Source organism: Salmo salar, chromosome ssa10, assembly GCF_905237065.1.
Source record: "Salmo salar chromosome ssa10, Ssal_v3.1, whole genome shotgun sequence".
Classification (NCBI taxonomy): Eukaryota; Metazoa; Chordata; class Actinopteri; order Salmoniformes; family Salmonidae; genus Salmo; species Salmo salar.
The window spans coordinates 47,691,831-47,710,298 of NC_059451.1; the positions used below are offsets into that span (position 1 = coordinate 47,691,831).

Here is an 18,468-nt window from a genome sequence, read left to right on the forward strand (position 1 = left end):
AAACTGTAGAGACATTTTTTCAACATTTATAGAAATCTTCCAAGAACAAACATAATTAATATTTTAGTCCCGTTTTATTGAAAAGCTTCTCCCTAAAACAACAAGGGCTTGTAAGTATCATTTCACGGTATTTGACAAATAAAATTGGATTTGATATATAACACATGCATAAAAAATAAATGCAGCCCTTGACCTTGACACCAGACCCCTCTTCCTGACACAAAAAAAGCTGTTTTAATGTACACCCCTGCCATTATGTACATACAATACATCTTATACAGATACAGCGTTGCATATCTCAGTGTAAGAAACCAAGTTTTCACATATCCTGCTGATGATTGTCACAGATTTTGTTAATAGAAAATAACATCTATGGTTACCACAACAGAAGAAGAAAAAATCTAATCAAAATAATATTGACATATTTTTGTCTTAGAGGGGTTTAAATGTTAGCCCAAATTAAAACAACTTTACAAATTTGGAGAAAAAAACATTGTGTGGTCCATTCGCCTCTGAGGCATTTCTGTTTAAAATCTAAAAAATTACAACTTATTTTGGACCAAGCACCAAATGCTCCTGTCACTTTCTTAAATAGGTCATTGGAATAAATCAGCAGGTCATAGTTGAATGTATTGCAGCTGGCAGCAGTATGCCGCCTGCTTTAAGGACTTAGGTCGAGAGACTAGATTTAAAGCTGGGAACAATCTTTACATCTTTAGTATGGTTACAGGTTCTAGCATTTCAGCAGGAAGACAGTTCTAGGGTCAACCCATCCATAGGATCTTTAAAATCTGAATAGTGTTTACATCTTGTGACATCAGTAACAGACCATTTCAATGGCAGAAGAAGTATCGTACGAAACAGGAAACAAACAAGGTATCTAACATCTATAAATATGGCTTTTTTCCCTCAAACAACATGCAACTACTTTACACATACACACACTTACAAACTTGCCTTGTTAGAAGCGAAAAGGAAGCACTTTAGTCTTGTTTGGCTTTTTAAAAGCCTCTATTCCTGGCTTGCTCAAGGTTGATTATCATAGGATCCTTGAAGAGGTTTCATATAGAGCTCAAAACATAATATATGTCTCAGGTAAAATAGGGGAAGCGCTTCAGTTGAGGTACCTTCGTAACACCTACATAAGCTATACATAACACCTGACATAAGACAGTCGTCGACATTCATTAACCACTGTTCCGCTTGGCATAAAACAGCATCACAGAGAGCACCTGGCTGAACCCCTACAGACTATCAGACAGTCTCCCCTCAACTAAAGTGTTCTCCCTATTTAACCAGAAACCTGGGATTATGTCCCGTGTTTCAACAGGAAGTATCCTGTCTCCCAGTATTAGGAGGAAGTTGGAGCTGGTGCATCACAAAGAAGCTGCCTGTAGGGAACCCGGTATGTCAACCCCATGGGTCAGACCCTGGGTATTAGGCCACAGGACCGTAGGGGTTCTGGGTGATGGAGCCTGGATCTGGGGTTTCACGATACCCCAACCAGCAGACTGGGTGAGCTCACAGAAACCTCTTGGGTTTTCACCTGAGTGGAAGGAAGAGGCAAAGAGGATGGACGGGTCAGCATTCTTACAGTATATATACAGTAGTAGTCAACAGTTTGGACACACCTACTCATTCAAGGGTTTTTCTTTGACAGCTTTGCACACTCTTGGCATTCTCTCAACCAGCGTCATGAGGTAGTCACCTGGAATGCATTTCAATTAACAGGTGTGCCTTGTTAAAAGTACATTTGTGGAATTTCTTTCCTTCTTAATGTGTTTGAGCCAATCAGTTGTATTGTAACAAGGTAGGGGTGGTATACAGAAGATAGCCCTATTTGGTAAAAGACCAAGTCCATATTATGGCAAGAACAGCTCAAATAAGCAAAGAGAAATGACAGTCCATCATTACTTTAAGACACGAAGGTCAGTCAATCCGGAATATTTCAAGAACTTTTAAAGTTTGCAAAAACCATCAAGCGCTATGATGAAACTGGCTCTCATGAGGACTGCCACAGGAAAGGAAGACCCAGATTTACCTCTGCTGCAGAGGATAAGTTCATTAGAGTCACCAGCCTCAGAAATTGCAGCCAAATAAATGCTTCCCAGAGTTCAAGTAACAGACACATCTCAACATCAACAGGCCTTCATGGTCGAATTGCTGCAAAGAAACCATTATTAAAGGACACCAATAAGAAGAAGACTTGCTTGGGCCAAGAAACATGAGCAATGAACATTAGACCGGTGGAAATCTGTTCTTTGGTCTGATGAGTCCAAATTTGAGATTTTTGGCTCCAACCTCTGTGTCTTTGTGAGACGCAGAGAAGGTGAACGGATGATCATGAAGCTGGTTGAGAGAATGCCAAGAGTGTGCAAAGCTGTCATCAAGACAAAGGGTGGCCAATTTGAAGAATCTTAAATATAAAATACATCTTGATTTGTTTAACACTTTGTTGTTACTATATGATTCCATGTGTTATTTAATAGTTTTGATGTCATCACTATTATTCTAGAATGTAGAAAATAGTAAAAATAAAGAAAACCCTTGAATGAGTAGGTGTGTCCAAACTTTTGATTGGTACTGTATATATAGTATATATTTCATGTTACTATGTAATGTCATGACTTATGTCATGTGGATTCATTGTGTTATCTGACGTAAGACAATGAAAACACTACATCAATGATTACCTCAAATTGTCTTCACATGCTTATTTATTTCCACTCTAACCTAAACAGAGTCAATTTAACACACACACACACACACACACACACACACACACACACACACACACACACACACACACACACACACACACACACACACACACACACACACACACACACACACACACACTCAAGTAGGGTCACTAAAATCTGCTGATGGTAGGCCTACAACAAGTATGATCCCAATAAGTAGGTGTTAGAAAATGTTATATGTACAATGGTATTACAAAATAAAAATGTTCAACCAAGTGATTGCGTCAAAGAGGGGATAATGCACTGCTGTTTAATGCTAGTAGGCCTCATATTCTATGAAGGAAGCTGGTTAAAGGCCCAGTGCCGTCAAAATTCAGTTTTCCTGTGTTTTCGAAATTGTACAACAGCTGATGAAGTGAACACTGTAAAAGTGTGCAAAAATGTGATCAGTGTTATTTCACACAGGACCTTCTAATCTGCAGTTTTTAAATGAGTGGAGTTTTGATTCGCCTGGTGACATCACCAGGCTGTATAAGTTTATATACAAATAACAAAGACAGCTCCAAACCTTGCTGCCAATAACAGGTCATTTTCAGGTTACATATCCCTCCCAATAGACCCCTCCAATTAGGCCTCTTATTTAGACCACTCCCAGACAGGTTAGGAAAATTAATGCTTGAGAAAGTTTTTGTTGTTGTTGACCATTTTAATGGAAAACAATTATAGTAAGGTACTTCATTGTTACTCAGAAACAATTTGATATTGAGATAAAAACAGCTGCATTTGGGCCTTTAAAGATAGGCAGGGTGGATTACTGGATGCTGATACAGGCACACTGACAGGCACAGCATGCCAGGGAGTCGTACCTTTACCAACCCAGGGATGGGAGGAAGGGGAGGAGGGGAAAGAAGTGAGGCCAAGGGAGGACATTCTCTGCTCATTCTCCTGGAATAACTCAAGGAAGAGCGAGAGAGGGAGCGAAATAGATAGAGAGACAAATATAGTGAGAGAAGAGGCCGGCTGAGAGAGAAAGGGGTAAAGGAGATGGAATACCTAACAGGGATATTTCTTAAGAAGTAGATTAAGAGCATTAAGAGGGTGTGAGTTCTAGAGGTGGTGAGTTCTAGAGGGTGGAGAGTTCTAGAGGGTGAGAGTTCTAGAGGGTGAGAGTTCTAGAGGGTGAGAGTTCTAGAGGGTGAGAGTTCTAGAGGGTGGTGAGTTCTAGAGGGTGAGAGTTCTAGAGGGTGGAGAAGTCTAGAGGGTGGTGAAGTCTAGAGGGTGGTGAAGTCTAGAGGGTGGTGAAGTCTAGAGGGTGGTGAGTTCTAGAGGGTGGTGAGTTCTAGAGGGTGGAGAGTTCTAGAGGGTGGAGAGTTCTAGAGGTGGAGAGTTCTAGAGGGTGGAGAGTTCTAGAGGGTGGAGAGTTCTAGAGGGTGGAGAGTTCTAGAGGGTGAGAGTTCTAGAGGGTGAGAGTTCTAGAGGGTGGTGAAGTCTAGAGGGTGGTGAAGTCTAGAGGGTGGTGAGTTCTAGAGGGTGGTGAGTTCTAGAGGGTGGAGAGTTCTAGAGGGTGGAGAGTTCTAGAGGGTGGAGAGTTCTAGAGGGTGGAGAGTTCTAGAGGGTGGAGAGTTCTAGAGGGTGGAGAGTTCTAGAGGGTGGTGAGTTCTAGAGGGTGGAGAGTTCTAGAGGGTGGTGAAGTCTAGAGGGTGAGAGTTCTAGAGGGTGAGAGTTCTAGAGGGTGAGAGTTCTAGAGGGTGGAGAAGTCTAGAGGGTGGTGAAGTCTAGAGGGTGGTGAAGTCTAGAGGGTGGTGAGTTCTAGAGGGTGGTGAGTTCTAGAGGGTGGAGAGTTCTAGAGGGTGGAGAGTTCTAGAGGGTGGAGAGTTCTAGAGGGTGGAGAGTTCTAGAGGGTGGAGAGTTCTAGAGGGTGGTGAAGTCTAGAGGGTGGTGAAGTCTAGAGGGTGGTGAGTTCTAGAGGGTGGTGAAGTCTAGAGGGTGGTGAAGTCTAGAGGGTGGTGAAGTCTAGAGGGTGGTGAAGTCTAGAGGGTGGTGAAGTCTAGAGGGTGGTGAAGTCTAGAGGGTGTGAGTTCTAGAGGGTGGTGAAGTCTAGAGGGTGGTGAAGTCTAGAGGGTGGTGAAGTCTAGAGGGTGGTGAAGTCTAGAGGGTGGTGAAGTCTAGAGGGTGAGAGTTCTAGAGGGTGGAGAGTTCTAGAGGGTGGAGAGTTCTAGAGGTGGAGAGTTCTAGAGGTGTTGAGTTCTAGAGAATGTGAGAAGAAATCAATAAGTCAGATCCTGCAAAAAAGGTGAGCTCACCTCTAAGTTTGTCCGTGCCTTCTTCAAGACATCCTTTGTTCTTGACACTGTAAACAATCAGAAACAAAACTGTTGTGATTAATCTGTGACTATCACCCATCACTTCAACACACATACAAACACAAAAGTAAGTCATTCATTCCCAAGGCCCTCACACAATCGGTGCTGAGACACACACACACACACACACACACACACACACACACACACACACACACACACACACACACACACACACACACACACACACACACACACACACAGAGAGCGACAGAGAGAAACATATAGAGACATAGACAAAGAGAGACATAGGGAGAAACATAAAGACATAGACAGAGAGAAACATAGACAGAAAAACATAGAGACATAGACAGAGAGAAACAGAGAGAAAAACAGAGAGACATAGACAGAGAGAAACATAGAGAGACAGACATAGAGAAACATAGAGAGACGGACAGAGAGAAATATAGAGAGACATAGACAGAGAGAAACATAGAGAGACAGACATAGAGAAACATAGAGAGACGGACAGAGAGAAATATAGAGAGACATAGACAGAGAGAAACATAGAGAGACAGACATAGAGAAACATAGAGAGACGGACAGAGAGAAATATAGAGAGACATAGACAGAGAGAGAGAGAGACATAGACAGAAAGAAACATAGAGACATACACAGAGAGACATAGAGAGACATAGATATGGAGACATAGAGAGACAGACATAGACAGAGAGAGAGATAGAGAGAAACATAGAGAGACAGACAGAGAGAGACAGGGAGAAAGACAGACAGAAAGAGACAGGGAGAAAGACAGAGAGAAACATAGAGAGACAGACAGAGAGACAGAGAGAAAGACAGAGACAAAGACAGAGAAGGAGACAGAGAGATGCAGAAAGACAGAGACAGAAAGACAGACAGAGACAGAGAGACAGACAGAGACAGGAGCTGTGATCCTTCAGTCCTTACATAACACCAGATGTCACCACAGCATTAGTATCCAGTATGGGAGTTACAGAGAGGGGAGGAATGACGAACAAAGGAATGAACAAAAGGGAAGATACATGACTGGGCATATAAGGAGAAGATAGGACAGGGGGGAGAGAAAGAAGAACACAGAGGAGGGAGGGGAAGGAGGGGAGAGGTAGAAAAGGAGAAGTGGAAGAGGAGAGATATAGGACCAAGAGGAGGAGAGTGGTAGGAGTCACTCACGTTGACTGACGATGAAGTGTTCCATACTGTCTTTGTTGCGGTTGGAGCTTTTCAGTCTCTCCATGGCGTCCTTTAGAGCCTCCTCCTGCTCTGAGATCCGCTGACGCATCGTGTGGACCTCCTTTAAAGACAGCTCCTGGACACACACACACACACACACACACACACACACACACACACACACACACACACACACACACACACACACACACACACACACACACACACACACACACACACACACACACACACACACACACACACACACAGATAAAACACACTGTCACACTTCAGAAATCTACAGACCTGTAAAGAGCAGTGAGGTTACAGGGAGTCCACCTAGTGACAAATCCATTAACAAAAATCACCACTAAAGCATACATACACACTCTCAAACATGATCAGTGACACACATGACACGCTAACAGCATAAGGAAATACCCTTCATTTAACTCTTACAAACAAACAAAGAGTAAAAGATTCTGACCGTCTTGGTGCTCTGAGTGGACCCCTCACTATTGGGCAGTGCTGCCCTCCAGAACATTCTGAGCAGGGAGCTGGCATCCTCAAGGATCTTCCTCAGGGTCGTAGAGCAGGTCAGCAGACTCCTCACACAGCCAGGGTCCACAGGCTGGCACACACAGAAAGAGAGAGAGAGATCCACAGAAAAAGTTAGACTAAATTAATCTAACTAAAGCACAGGTAAACAATCCAAAAGATTAACATATTTTCAGCTCAACTAGCTACCGTATACTGTAGACCACACTACTGAGATAAAACCAGCTCAACTAGCTATACTGTATACAACACTACTGAGACAAAACCAGCTCAACTAGCTATACTGTATACAACACTACTGAGATGAAACCAGCTCAAAAAGCTATACAACACTACTGAGATGAAACCAGCTCAACTAGCTATACAACACTACTGAGACAAAACCAGCTCAACTAGCTATACTGTGTACAACACTACTGAGACAAAACCAGCTCAACTAGCTATACTGTATACAACACTACTGAGACAAAACCAGCTCAACTAGCTATACTGTATACAACACTACTGAGATGAAACCAGCTCAACTAGCTATACAACACTACTGAGATGAAACCAGCTCAACTAGCTATACAACACTACTGAGATGAAACCAGCTCAACTAGCTATACTGTATACAACACTACTGAGATGAAACCAGCTCAACTAGCTATACTGTATACAACACAACTGAGATGAAACCAGCTCAACTAGCTATACTGTATACAACACAACTGAGATGAAACCAGCTCAACTAGCTATACTGTATACAACACTACTGAGATGAAACCAGCTCAACTAGCTATACTGTATACAACACTACTGAGACGAAACCAGCTCAACTAGCTATACTGTATACAACACTACTGAGATGAAACCAGCTCAACTAGCTATACTGTATACAACACTACTGAGATAAAACCAGCTCAACTAGCTATACTGTATACAACACTACTGAGATGAAACCAGCTCAACTAGCTATACTGTATACAACACAACTGAGATGAAACCAGCTCAACTAGCTATACTGTATACAACACTACTGAGATGAAACCAGCTCAACTAGCTATACTGTATACAACACTACTGAGACGAAACCAGCTCAACTAGCTATACTGTATACAACACTACTGAGATGAAACCAGCTCAACTAGCTATACTGTATACAACACTACTGAGATGAAACCAGCTCAACTAGCTATACAACACTACTGAGATGAAACCAGCTCAACTAGCTATACTGTATACAACACTACTGAGACGAAACCAGCTCAACTAGCTATACTGTATACAACACTACTGAGATGAAACCAGCTCAACTAGCTATACAACACTACTGAGATAAAACCAGCTCAACTAGCTATACTGTATACAACACTACAGAGATGAAACCAGCTCAACTAGCTATACAAACTACTGAGATGAAACCAGCTCAACTAGCTATACAACACTACTGAGATGAAACCAGCTCAACTAGCTATACTGTGTACAACACTACTGAGATGAAACCAGCTCAACTAGCTATACCGTATACAACACTACTGAGATGAAACCAGCTCAACTAGCTATACTGTATACAACACTACAGAGATGAAACCAGCTCAACTAGCTATACTGTATACAACACTACTGAGACAAAACCAGCTCAACTAGCTATACTGTATACAACACTACTGAGATGAAACCAGCTCAACTAGCTATACTGTATACAACACTACTGAGACAAAACCAGCTCAACTAGCTATACTGTGTACAACACTACTGAGACAAAACCAGCTCAACTAGCTATACTGTATACAACACTACTGAGATGAAACCAGCTCAACTAGCTATACTGTATACAACACTACTGAGATGAAACCAGCTCAACTAGCTATACTGTATACAACACTACAGAGATGAAACCAGCTCAACCAGCTATACTGTATACAATACTACTGAGATGAAACCAGCTCAACTAGCTATACTGTATACAACACTACAGAGATGAAACCAGCTCAACTAGCTATACTGTATACAACACTACTGAGATAAAACCAGCTCAACTAGCTATACTGTATACAACACTACTGAGATGAAACCAGCTCAACTAGCTATACTGTATACAACACTACAGAGATGAAACCAGCTCAACTAGCTATACAACACTACTGAGATAAAACCAGCTCAACTAGCTAAACTGTATACAACACAACTGAGATGAAACCAGCTCAACAACACTACTGAAAATGGCCAGAAACAAAGAACTTTCTTCTGAAACTCGTCAGTCTATTCTTGTTCTGAGAAATTAAGGATATTCCATGCGAGAAATTGCCAAGAAACTGAAGATCTCGTTCAACACTGTGTGCTACTCCCTTCACAGAACAGCGCAAACTGGCTCTAACCAGAATAGAAAGAAGAGTGGGAGGACCCAGTGCACAACTGAGCAAGAGGACAAGTACATTACAATGTCTAGTTTGAGAAACAGACACCTCTCAAGTCCTCAACTGACAGCTTCATTAAATAGTACCTACAAAAACCCCAGTCTCAACATCAACAGTGAAGAGGCGACTCCGGGATGCTGGCCTTCTAGGCAGAGTTGCAAAGAAAAAGCCATATCTCAGACTGGCCAATAAAAAGAAAAGATTAAGATGAGCAAAAGAACACAGACACTGGACAGAGGAACTCTGCCTAGAAGGCCAGCATCCCGGAGTCACCTCTTCACTGTTGACGTTGACTATTGTAGACGTTTCCAGCTACAATAGTCATTTACAACATTAACAATGTCTACACTGTATTTCTGATCAATTTGATGTCATTTTAATGGACTAAAAAAATGTGTTTTTCTTTCAAAAACAAGGACATTTCTAAGTGACCCCAAACTTTTGAACGGTAAGGTACATGGAACAGCTGGGGGTCCCCAAGGATAGGTTTGAAAACCCCTGGGCTAACTGACCCCTGACCTCTCACCTTGTCCAGGCTGAGCTCCAGCAGGGCGTGGTTGGCGGTGGCCCGGAGGGCAGCCTCCATCTTGCCAATGAGGATGCTCCCCTCCAGGATCTGCTGCTGCAGGGCGCTGAAGTCATCCACGTGGCCCACAACATGGTGGCCATTACGGTTTGCGAAGGAGCCGTCTGGAGCCTGGCCCTCAAGAGAAACGTCAACCTCCCGGGGTTCCAGTGTGAGGGAGAGAGGGGAAGCAGGACTGAAGAGTCCAGTGTCTCGGACAGGGGTAGAGAGAGCAGGGTCTGTGAGCGGGAAAGGAAGATTGGGGAATGAGTGTTAGTTATGGGTAAATCTCAAATGGCATGGCGTCCTATTGACTATAAAGTGCACAACGTTTGTCCTTGGCTCTGGGCAAAAGTAGTGCACTATATAGGAAATAGGTTGCAATTTCAGACACATCCTTACAAAGTTCTGTGTCAGTATAAATGTGGTAGAATCAGTGGTAACGTGTTAACCCTATCCCAGAATGCTTTCCATGGTGGCGCTCTCTCACCGTGGAAGAGCTGTATCCTGGCTCCAGGAGGGCGTGTCCCAGAAGTAAACTGCTGCCCTAGCTGAACATGCAGGTCCCTGGGGTCAAAGGGTGCAAACTCTGAGTGGGACCCCTCACTTGTGTTTGTGGTCTTGGGGACGCCACACACTCTGTGGTATATCTGGAGGTCATACTGTAGAGAGTGGGCCAGGCCACGGCTCTCACACAACTGCTGCTGCAGGACATTTACATCGTGCTGCAACCTAGACACACACGCACACAACACAGTTACACACATGTAACAAATCAATAATCACACAACAGAGATGCACACAGATACACACACACTCCTCCTACCTGTTGATGGTCTCCTGGTTGCTCTGCCTGTCCTGTTTCAGCTGAGTGATCTCCAGGGTCTGAGCCTGTGTCTGCGTGTGCAGCCTCCTGCCCTGTTCCGCCCACCGCTCAGTCTCTAACTTCGCCTCCTTCACACGGGCACGCCCCAACAGCACCGCCTCCCGTAGCTGCTCCGCCTCCTTACTGCCGTCTAAGGGAAGAGTACAGAGGAACTCAAATAAAGACAGAAATGAAGCTGGAAAGACGGCAAACTAGCTGCACTTCATTTTACCTGTTTTATATTTATATTTCTCTGTATATATCCATAACAATTATGCAAATTCATGATTTCGACTGGCTGCGAAAAGCTGCCTGCCTGTCTGTCTCAACCTGACTCCCAACAGGTTCATTACTATGCAACAGCTGGAGGTCGAATTTGAATATTGAAACATTAAAATAAATGTGAGATGATGCCTAGATGCTTTTTATAGTGGAGATCAAGTTCATAAATTGCCGGGCCGATGAGACAGTGGCTTGCGCAGTCAGATGGAACAGAGTAAATACTGTAGGCATTTTAACGTCATAGATTTAGCCTGTGGTAACTTGTGGAATAACCACCAGTTGGAATGCGGTTTTAACCAATCCGCATTCAGGATTAGACCCACCCGTTTATTCATTAAGCAATAAGGCCCGAGGAGGTGTGGTATACGGCCAATATAACACAGCTAACGGTTGTTCATTTGCATGACGCAACGCGGTGTGCCTTGATACAGCCTTGAGCCATGGTATATTGACGATATACCACAAACCCCCGAGATGCCTTATTGCTATTATGAACTGGTTACCAACATAATTTGAGCAGTAAAAAAAAAAATGTGTTGTCATACCCGTGGTATACGGTTTGATATACCACCCACGGCTGTCAGCCAATCATCATTCTCTTCTCAGTGTAATATACAGTATGTCATTTAGCAAACACATTTATCCAAAGTGACTTACATTTTACATACGGGTGGTCATTATCTTGGGACTGCAAGCACAACGCTCTACCGAATGAGCTATAGAGCAGAATTGATAGTATGTTGGGTAGTGTATTAGAGAGTTTTGAGAGTACAAGGAGCCAGGCGGTTGGTTACCTCTGCTGGCCTGTTGGAGTCGGTCCTGCAGGCTGAGGTTCTCTGCTTTCAAAACTCTGATCTCACTGGACAGCTGGCTGACAGAGTCCAAGCCCTGGATGTAGATGTTGGTGGGAGCACCTGAGGAAGAGGAGGAAGAGGAGGAAGAGGAAAAGAGAAAGAGGAAAAGGAAGGGGATTAGGAAGAGAAGGATGAGGAAGAAGAGGAGAAGGGCCAGTACATTTCACTAATGCCTTTTTGACACAGTGACTGTCAACATTGACTTAGTACAGGTAGCCAAGTTGGGTGTGTAGAATATATGTTCATGGTTTGAGACAGCAGGTGCGGTTGTGGTCTAGTCAATACATTTATCTCTGGCTTGGTTGACCAGTCTCTCCTCCAGCTGCTGTCGGAGGAGGTCGTTGGTCTGGATGGAATCCTCCAGGCGTTGACGTAGACTCCTGATCTCTCTCAGGTGTTCTTTAATCAGGTCAGAACCTGCACAGGAACACATCAAAATACTGTTGACATTTCACAACATAAAAAAACATTGTACAGTATGTATATATATATATATAAATAACACAGGGCGTTGGGCCACGAGCCGCCAGAAACATCTTAAATACGCCTTGGAACTCTGATGGAGGAATGTGACACCATTCTTCCACCAGAAATTCTAACATTTAGTGTTTTGTTGATGGAAAACATTGTTTCAGGTGCTACTCCAGAATCTCCCATAAGTGTTCAATTGGGTTGAGATCTGGTGACTGAGACGCACGCACGCACGCACGCACGCACGCACGCACGCACACGCACACACACACACACACACACACACACACACACACACACACACACACACACACACACACACTAAACCCCCTGTGCTAATTTGGGACTCTCCTCCTTCAAAGTCTCTGAGATCTCTTCTTCTAGCCATGGTACCCAATATGATGGACAACTGGGCATTTGTATAAATGACCCTAAGCATGATGGGATGTTAATTGCTTAATTATCCACACCTGTGTGGAAGCACCTGCTTTCAATATACTTTGGATCCCTCACTTACTAAAGTGTTTCCTTTATTTTAGCAGTTACCTGTACATAAACACACAACAGGGCTGTTTTGGTCCATATAGTCTCTAATAGTTAGTAATAGGGAAATAACAAAAATGTCATGGTATGATATATCAATTTCCAAGATCAGCCATTGGCTCTTTAGACTATCACCTGGGATATATGTGATACGATCTGCTCCCACATGCTGTCCTGTAAACTCATGACAGGTAGGACACACACATAATCTCATTAAAACTCATAGATACACACACCTGTATGGCTGGTGCCAGACTGGTAACCTGATGACCCTGATGACAAATCAGCAGTGCCATCTCTCATTGACCGAGCACCGTAGGCCATGTCCCACATTGCACTGCTCTCCAGGAGGCTGGCGCCTGCCTTCATGGCAGGGCTAGCATTGAGGCTAGCATTCAGACCAGCGGGGTGGAAGGTGTGGTAGGACAGAGGCTGGGGCATGTAACTGGAGGGGTCTGTCTGAGGGTGGGGGTGGGCCGACATGGGGAAGCCACCAAATGGCTTGACTGAAGGAACGGAAAAACCTGCAGTAAGAAAAAGAAAAACCCAAGCATGAATAAACAGATAGGAGAGAGATGGAGGATGGATGTTAGTGTGTCCGGCAGCTTGTTGTGAGATAGATAAGTCAAATGAAATAAAATTGTATTTGTCACATGCGCCGAATACAACAGGTGTAGACCTTACACTGTAAGCCTCACCAGAGAGTCAGAACACTAACACAGCCTCAACAGAGAGTCAGAAAACTAACACAGCCTCAACAGGGAGTCAGAACACTAACACAGCCTCAACAGAGAGTCAGAACACTAACACAGCCTCAACAGAGAGTCAGAACACTAACACAGCCTCAACAGAGAGTCAGAAAACTAACACAGCCTCAACAGGGGGTCAGAACACTAACACAGTCTCAACAGAGTCAGAAAACTAACACAGCCTCAACAGGGGGTCAGAACACTAACACAGCCTCAACAGAGAGTCAGAACACTAACACAGCCTCAACAGAGTCAGAAAACTAACACAGCCTCAACAGAGAGTCAGAACACTAACACAGCCTCAACAGAGAGTCAGAAGACTAACACAGCCTCAACAGGGAGTCAGAACACTAACACAGCCTCAACAGAGAGGCAAAACACTAACACAGCCTCAATAGAGTCACAACACTAACACAGCCTCAACAGAGAGTCAGAACACTAACACAGCCTCAACAGAGAGTAAAACACTAACACAGCCTCAATAGAGTCACAACACTAACACAGTCTCAACAGTGTCAGAACACTAACACAGCCTCAACAGAGCGTCAGAACACTAACACAGCCTCAACAGGGAGTCAGAACACTAACACAGCCTCAACAGAGAGTCAGAACACTAACACAGCCTCAATAGAGAGTCAGAACACTAACACAGCCTCAACAGAGAGTCAGAACACTAACACAGTCTCAACAGGGGGTCAGAACACTAACACAGCCTCAACAGAGAGTCAGAACACTAACACAGCCTCAACAGAGTCAGAACACTAACACAGCCTCAACAGAGAGTAAAACACTAACACAGCCTCAATAGAGTCACAACACTAACACAGTCTCAACAGTGTCAGAACACTAACACAGCCTCAACAGAGCGTCAGAACACTAACACAGCCTCAACAGGGAGTCAGAACACTAACACAGCCTCAACAGAGAGTCAGAACACTAACACAGCCTCAATAGAGAGTCAGAACACTTACACAGTCTCAACAGGGGGTCAGAACACTAACACAGCCTCAACAGAGTCAGAACACTAACACAGCCTCAACAGAGAGTCAGAACACTAACACAGCCTCAACAGAGAGTCAGAACACTAACACAGCCTCAACAGCGAGTCAGAACACTAACACAGCCTCAACAGCGAGTCAGAACACTAACACAGCCTCAACAAATTCAGAACACTAATACAGCAGAGAGTCAGAACACTAATACAGCCTCAACAGAGAGTCAGAACACTAACACAGCCTCAACAGAGAGTCAGAACACTAACACAGCCTCAACAGATTCAGAACACTAACACAGCCTCAACAGATTCAGAACACTAACACAGCCTCAACAGAGAGTCAGAACACTAACACAGCCTCAACAGAGTCAGAAAACTAACACAGCCTCAACAGAGAGTCAGAACACTAACACAGCCTCAACAGGGAGTCAGAACACTAATACAGCCTCAACATAGAGTCAGAACACTAATACAGCAGAGAGTCAGAACACTAATACAGCAGAGTGTCAGAACACTAACACAGCAGAGTCAGAACACTAATACAGTCTCCAGTGTGTGTGTGACATTAGGATTTGAGGCAGGGTGAAATGTCCCTCTCACGGGAGAGGAGGCACACGGCTAGAGAGGATAAAGAGAATAGTTGGGATGTTAGGATGGATGGACAAGGAGAGTTAGATAGTGAGAGGTACTGAGCTCATGGGCTCCTGAGTTCTGAGTTCTTCTACAAAAATATAGAATTACAGTTGGATAAATGTAGATAAACTTGACAAGGACTTACAGGATACTAACCACAACATCAAAACCTTCAATCTAAATCACAATTCCATACCTAAAACCTTGATTTTGGACAAAATTACCTGAATGGACTATTACTACTAAGGACTATCAAGAAAAAAATTCTAACAAACCAAAACCTGCAGAAGAAACACAGCGGAACCTGGAAATACCATCCAACACAAAACTGAGTGAGTAACGTTCAGTCTGAAGCTACTTCTGAAGCCAAAAATTAAAAGACAATAATCTCTAGGTCATTTTGTTATATAAAGCTTAATAAATAAGGCTACTAAGCTACCGAGCTGCTAGGACAGAACTGACCAGGCTGCAACTTCAATTAGCACTGAAGTGTGAAGTGAGGGGTGTGAAAACTCTTGAGCCTAACAATGGCAGGACAGTTGCAGTGGCCTTTGAAGCCCCCATGGCTTATCCCTGTGCAGAGGTCATTACAATATAATACCCCATGGACATAAAAAATATCACTGCACGGAATAAGTACAAAAAAAGCTCGTCAAGGACAATCCATAGACAGTATTTGCTGACTGCTTCAAAGAGGGGAACATAAGCAACCTAATTTCCCACACAGACCATCCCCTGGCATGGCACAGTGCTATATTAACACAGACCATCCCCTGGCATGGCACAGTGCTATATTAACCAGACCATCCCCTGGCATGGCACAGTGCTATATTAACCAGACCATCCCCTGGCATGGCACAGTGCTATATTAACCAGACCATCCCCTGGCATGGCACAGTGCTATATTAACCAGACCATCCCCTGGCATGGCACAGTGCTATATTAACCAGACCATCCCCTGGCATGGCACAGTGCTATATTAACCAGACCATCCACTGGCATGACACAGTGCTATATTAACCAGACCATCCCCTGGCATGGCACAGTGCTATATTAACCAGACCATCCCCTGGCATGGCACAGTGCTATATTAACCAGACCATCCCCTGGCATGGCACAGTGCTATATTAACCAGACCATCCACTGGCATGACACAGTGCTATATTAACCAGACCATCCCCTGGCATGGCACAGTGCTATATTAACCAGACCATCCCCTGGCATGACACAGTGCTATATTAACCAGACCATCCACTGGCATGACACAGTGCTATATTAACCAGACCATCCCCTGGCATGACACAGTGCTATATTAACCAGACCATCCCCTGGCATGACACAGTGCTATATTAACCAGACCATCCCCTGGCATGGCACAGTGCTATATTAACCAGACCATCCCCTGGCATGACACAGTGCTATATTAACCAGACCATCCCCTGGCATGGCACAGTGCTATATTAACACAGACCATCCCTTGGCATGACACAGTGCTATATTAACACAGACCATCCCCTGGCATGACACAGTGCTATATTAACACCGACCATCCCCTGGCATGACACAGTGGTATATTAACCAGACCATCCCCTGGCATGGCGCAGTGCTATATTAACACAGACCATCCCCTGGCATGGCACAGTGCTATATTAACCAGACCATCCCCTGGCATGGCACAGTGCTATATTAACCAGACGATCCCCTGGCATGGCACAGTGCTATATTAACACAGACCATCCCCTGGCATGGCACAGTGCTATATTAACCAGACCATCCCCTGGCATGACACAGCTATATTAACCAGACCATCCCCTGGCATGGCGCAGTGCTATATTAACACAGACCATCCCCTGGCATGGCACAGTGCTATATTAACCAGACCATCCCCTGGCATGGCACAGTGCTATATTAACCAGACCATCCCCTGGCATGGCACAGTGCTATATTAACACAGACCATACCCTGGCATGGCACAGTGCTATATTAACACAGACCATCCCCTGGCATGGCACAGTGCTATATTAACACAGACCATCCCCTGGCATGGCACAGTGCTATATTAACCAGACCATACCCTGGCATGGCACAGTGCTATATTAACACAGACCATCCCCTGGCATGGCACTGTGCTATATTAACCAGACCATCCCCTGGCTTGGCACAGTGCTATATTAACCAGACCATCCCCTGGCATGGCACAGTGCTATATTAACCAGACCATCCCCTGGCTTGGCACAGTGCTATATTAACCAGACCATCCCCTGGCATGGCACAGTGCTATATTAACCAGACCATCCCCTGGCATGGCACAGTGCTATATTAACACAGACCATCCCCTGGCTTGGCACAGTGCTATATTAACCAGACCATACCCTGGCATGGCACAGTGCTATATTAACCAGACCATCCCCTGGCATGGCACAGTGCTATATTAACCAGACCATCCCCTGGCATGGCACAGTGCTATATTAACACAGACCATCCCCTGGCATGGCACTGTGCTATATTAACCAGAACATCCCCTGGCATGGTACAGTGCTATATTAACACAGACCATCCCCTGGCACAGTGCTATATTAACCAGACCATCCCCTGGCATGGCACAGTGCTATATTAACACAGACCATCCCCTGGCATGGCACAGTGCTATATTAACACAGACCATCCCCTGGCATGGCACAGTGCTATATTAACCAGACCATCCCCTGGCATGGCACAGTGCTATATTAACCAGACCATCCCCTGGCATGACACAGTGCTATATTAACCAGACCATCCCCTGGCATGGCACAGTGTTATATTAACCAGACCATCCCCTGGCATGGCACAGTGCTATATTAACCAGACCATCCACTGGCATGACACAGTGCTATATTAACCAGACCATCCCCTGGCATGGCACAGTGCTATATTAACCAGACCATCCCCTGGCATGACACAGTGCTATATTAACCAGACCATCCACTGGCATGACACAGTGCTATATTAACCAGACCATCCCCTGGCATGACACAGTGCTATATTAACCAGACCATCCCCTAGCATGACACAGTGCTATATTAACACAGACCATCCACTGGCATGGCACAGTGCTATATTAACCAGACCATCCCCTGGCATGGCACAGTGCTATATTAACCAGACCATCCCCTGGCATGACACAGTGCTATATTAACACCGACCATCCCCTGGCATGGCACAGTGCTATATTAACCAGACCATCCCCTGGCATGGCACAGTGCTATATTAACACAGACCATCCCCTGGCATGGCACAGTGCTATATTAACACAGACCATCCCCTGGCATGGCACAGTGCTATATTAACCAGACCATACCCTG

General features: G+C 44.5%; 1 protein-coding gene across 6 annotated transcripts in view; it reads right to left on the reverse strand.

Moving 5' to 3' along the window:
- Positions 1 to 55: 55 nt before the first annotated feature.
- pde4dip (phosphodiesterase 4D interacting protein) overlaps positions 56 to 18,468 on the reverse strand; it is a 167,514-nt gene continuing 149,101 nt past the window's right edge. For 5 of the 6 annotated variants that reach the window (XM_045687856.1, XM_045687857.1, XM_045687853.1 and 2 more), the window contains 11 exons: positions 12,988 to 13,275; positions 12,023 to 12,154; positions 11,678 to 11,797; positions 10,563 to 10,752; positions 10,227 to 10,468; positions 9,698 to 9,975; positions 6,702 to 6,845; positions 6,215 to 6,350; positions 5,006 to 5,052; positions 3,569 to 3,647; positions 56 to 1,546 (listed from right to left, as the gene is read on the reverse strand). In XM_045687856.1, coding sequence (XP_045543812.1) covers positions 1,377 to 1,546; positions 3,569 to 3,647; positions 5,006 to 5,052; positions 6,215 to 6,350; positions 6,702 to 6,845; positions 9,698 to 9,975; positions 10,227 to 10,468; positions 10,563 to 10,752; positions 11,678 to 11,797; positions 12,023 to 12,154; positions 12,988 to 13,275 — 1,826 coding nt within the window. In that variant the 3' untranslated portion in view covers positions 56 to 1,376. The remainder of the gene's footprint in view (positions 1,547 to 3,568; positions 3,648 to 5,005; positions 5,053 to 6,214; positions 6,351 to 6,701; positions 6,846 to 9,697; positions 9,976 to 10,226; positions 10,469 to 10,562; positions 10,753 to 11,677; positions 11,798 to 12,022; positions 12,155 to 12,987; positions 13,276 to 18,468) is intronic. The other variant, XM_045687854.1, reaches the window with a different exon arrangement.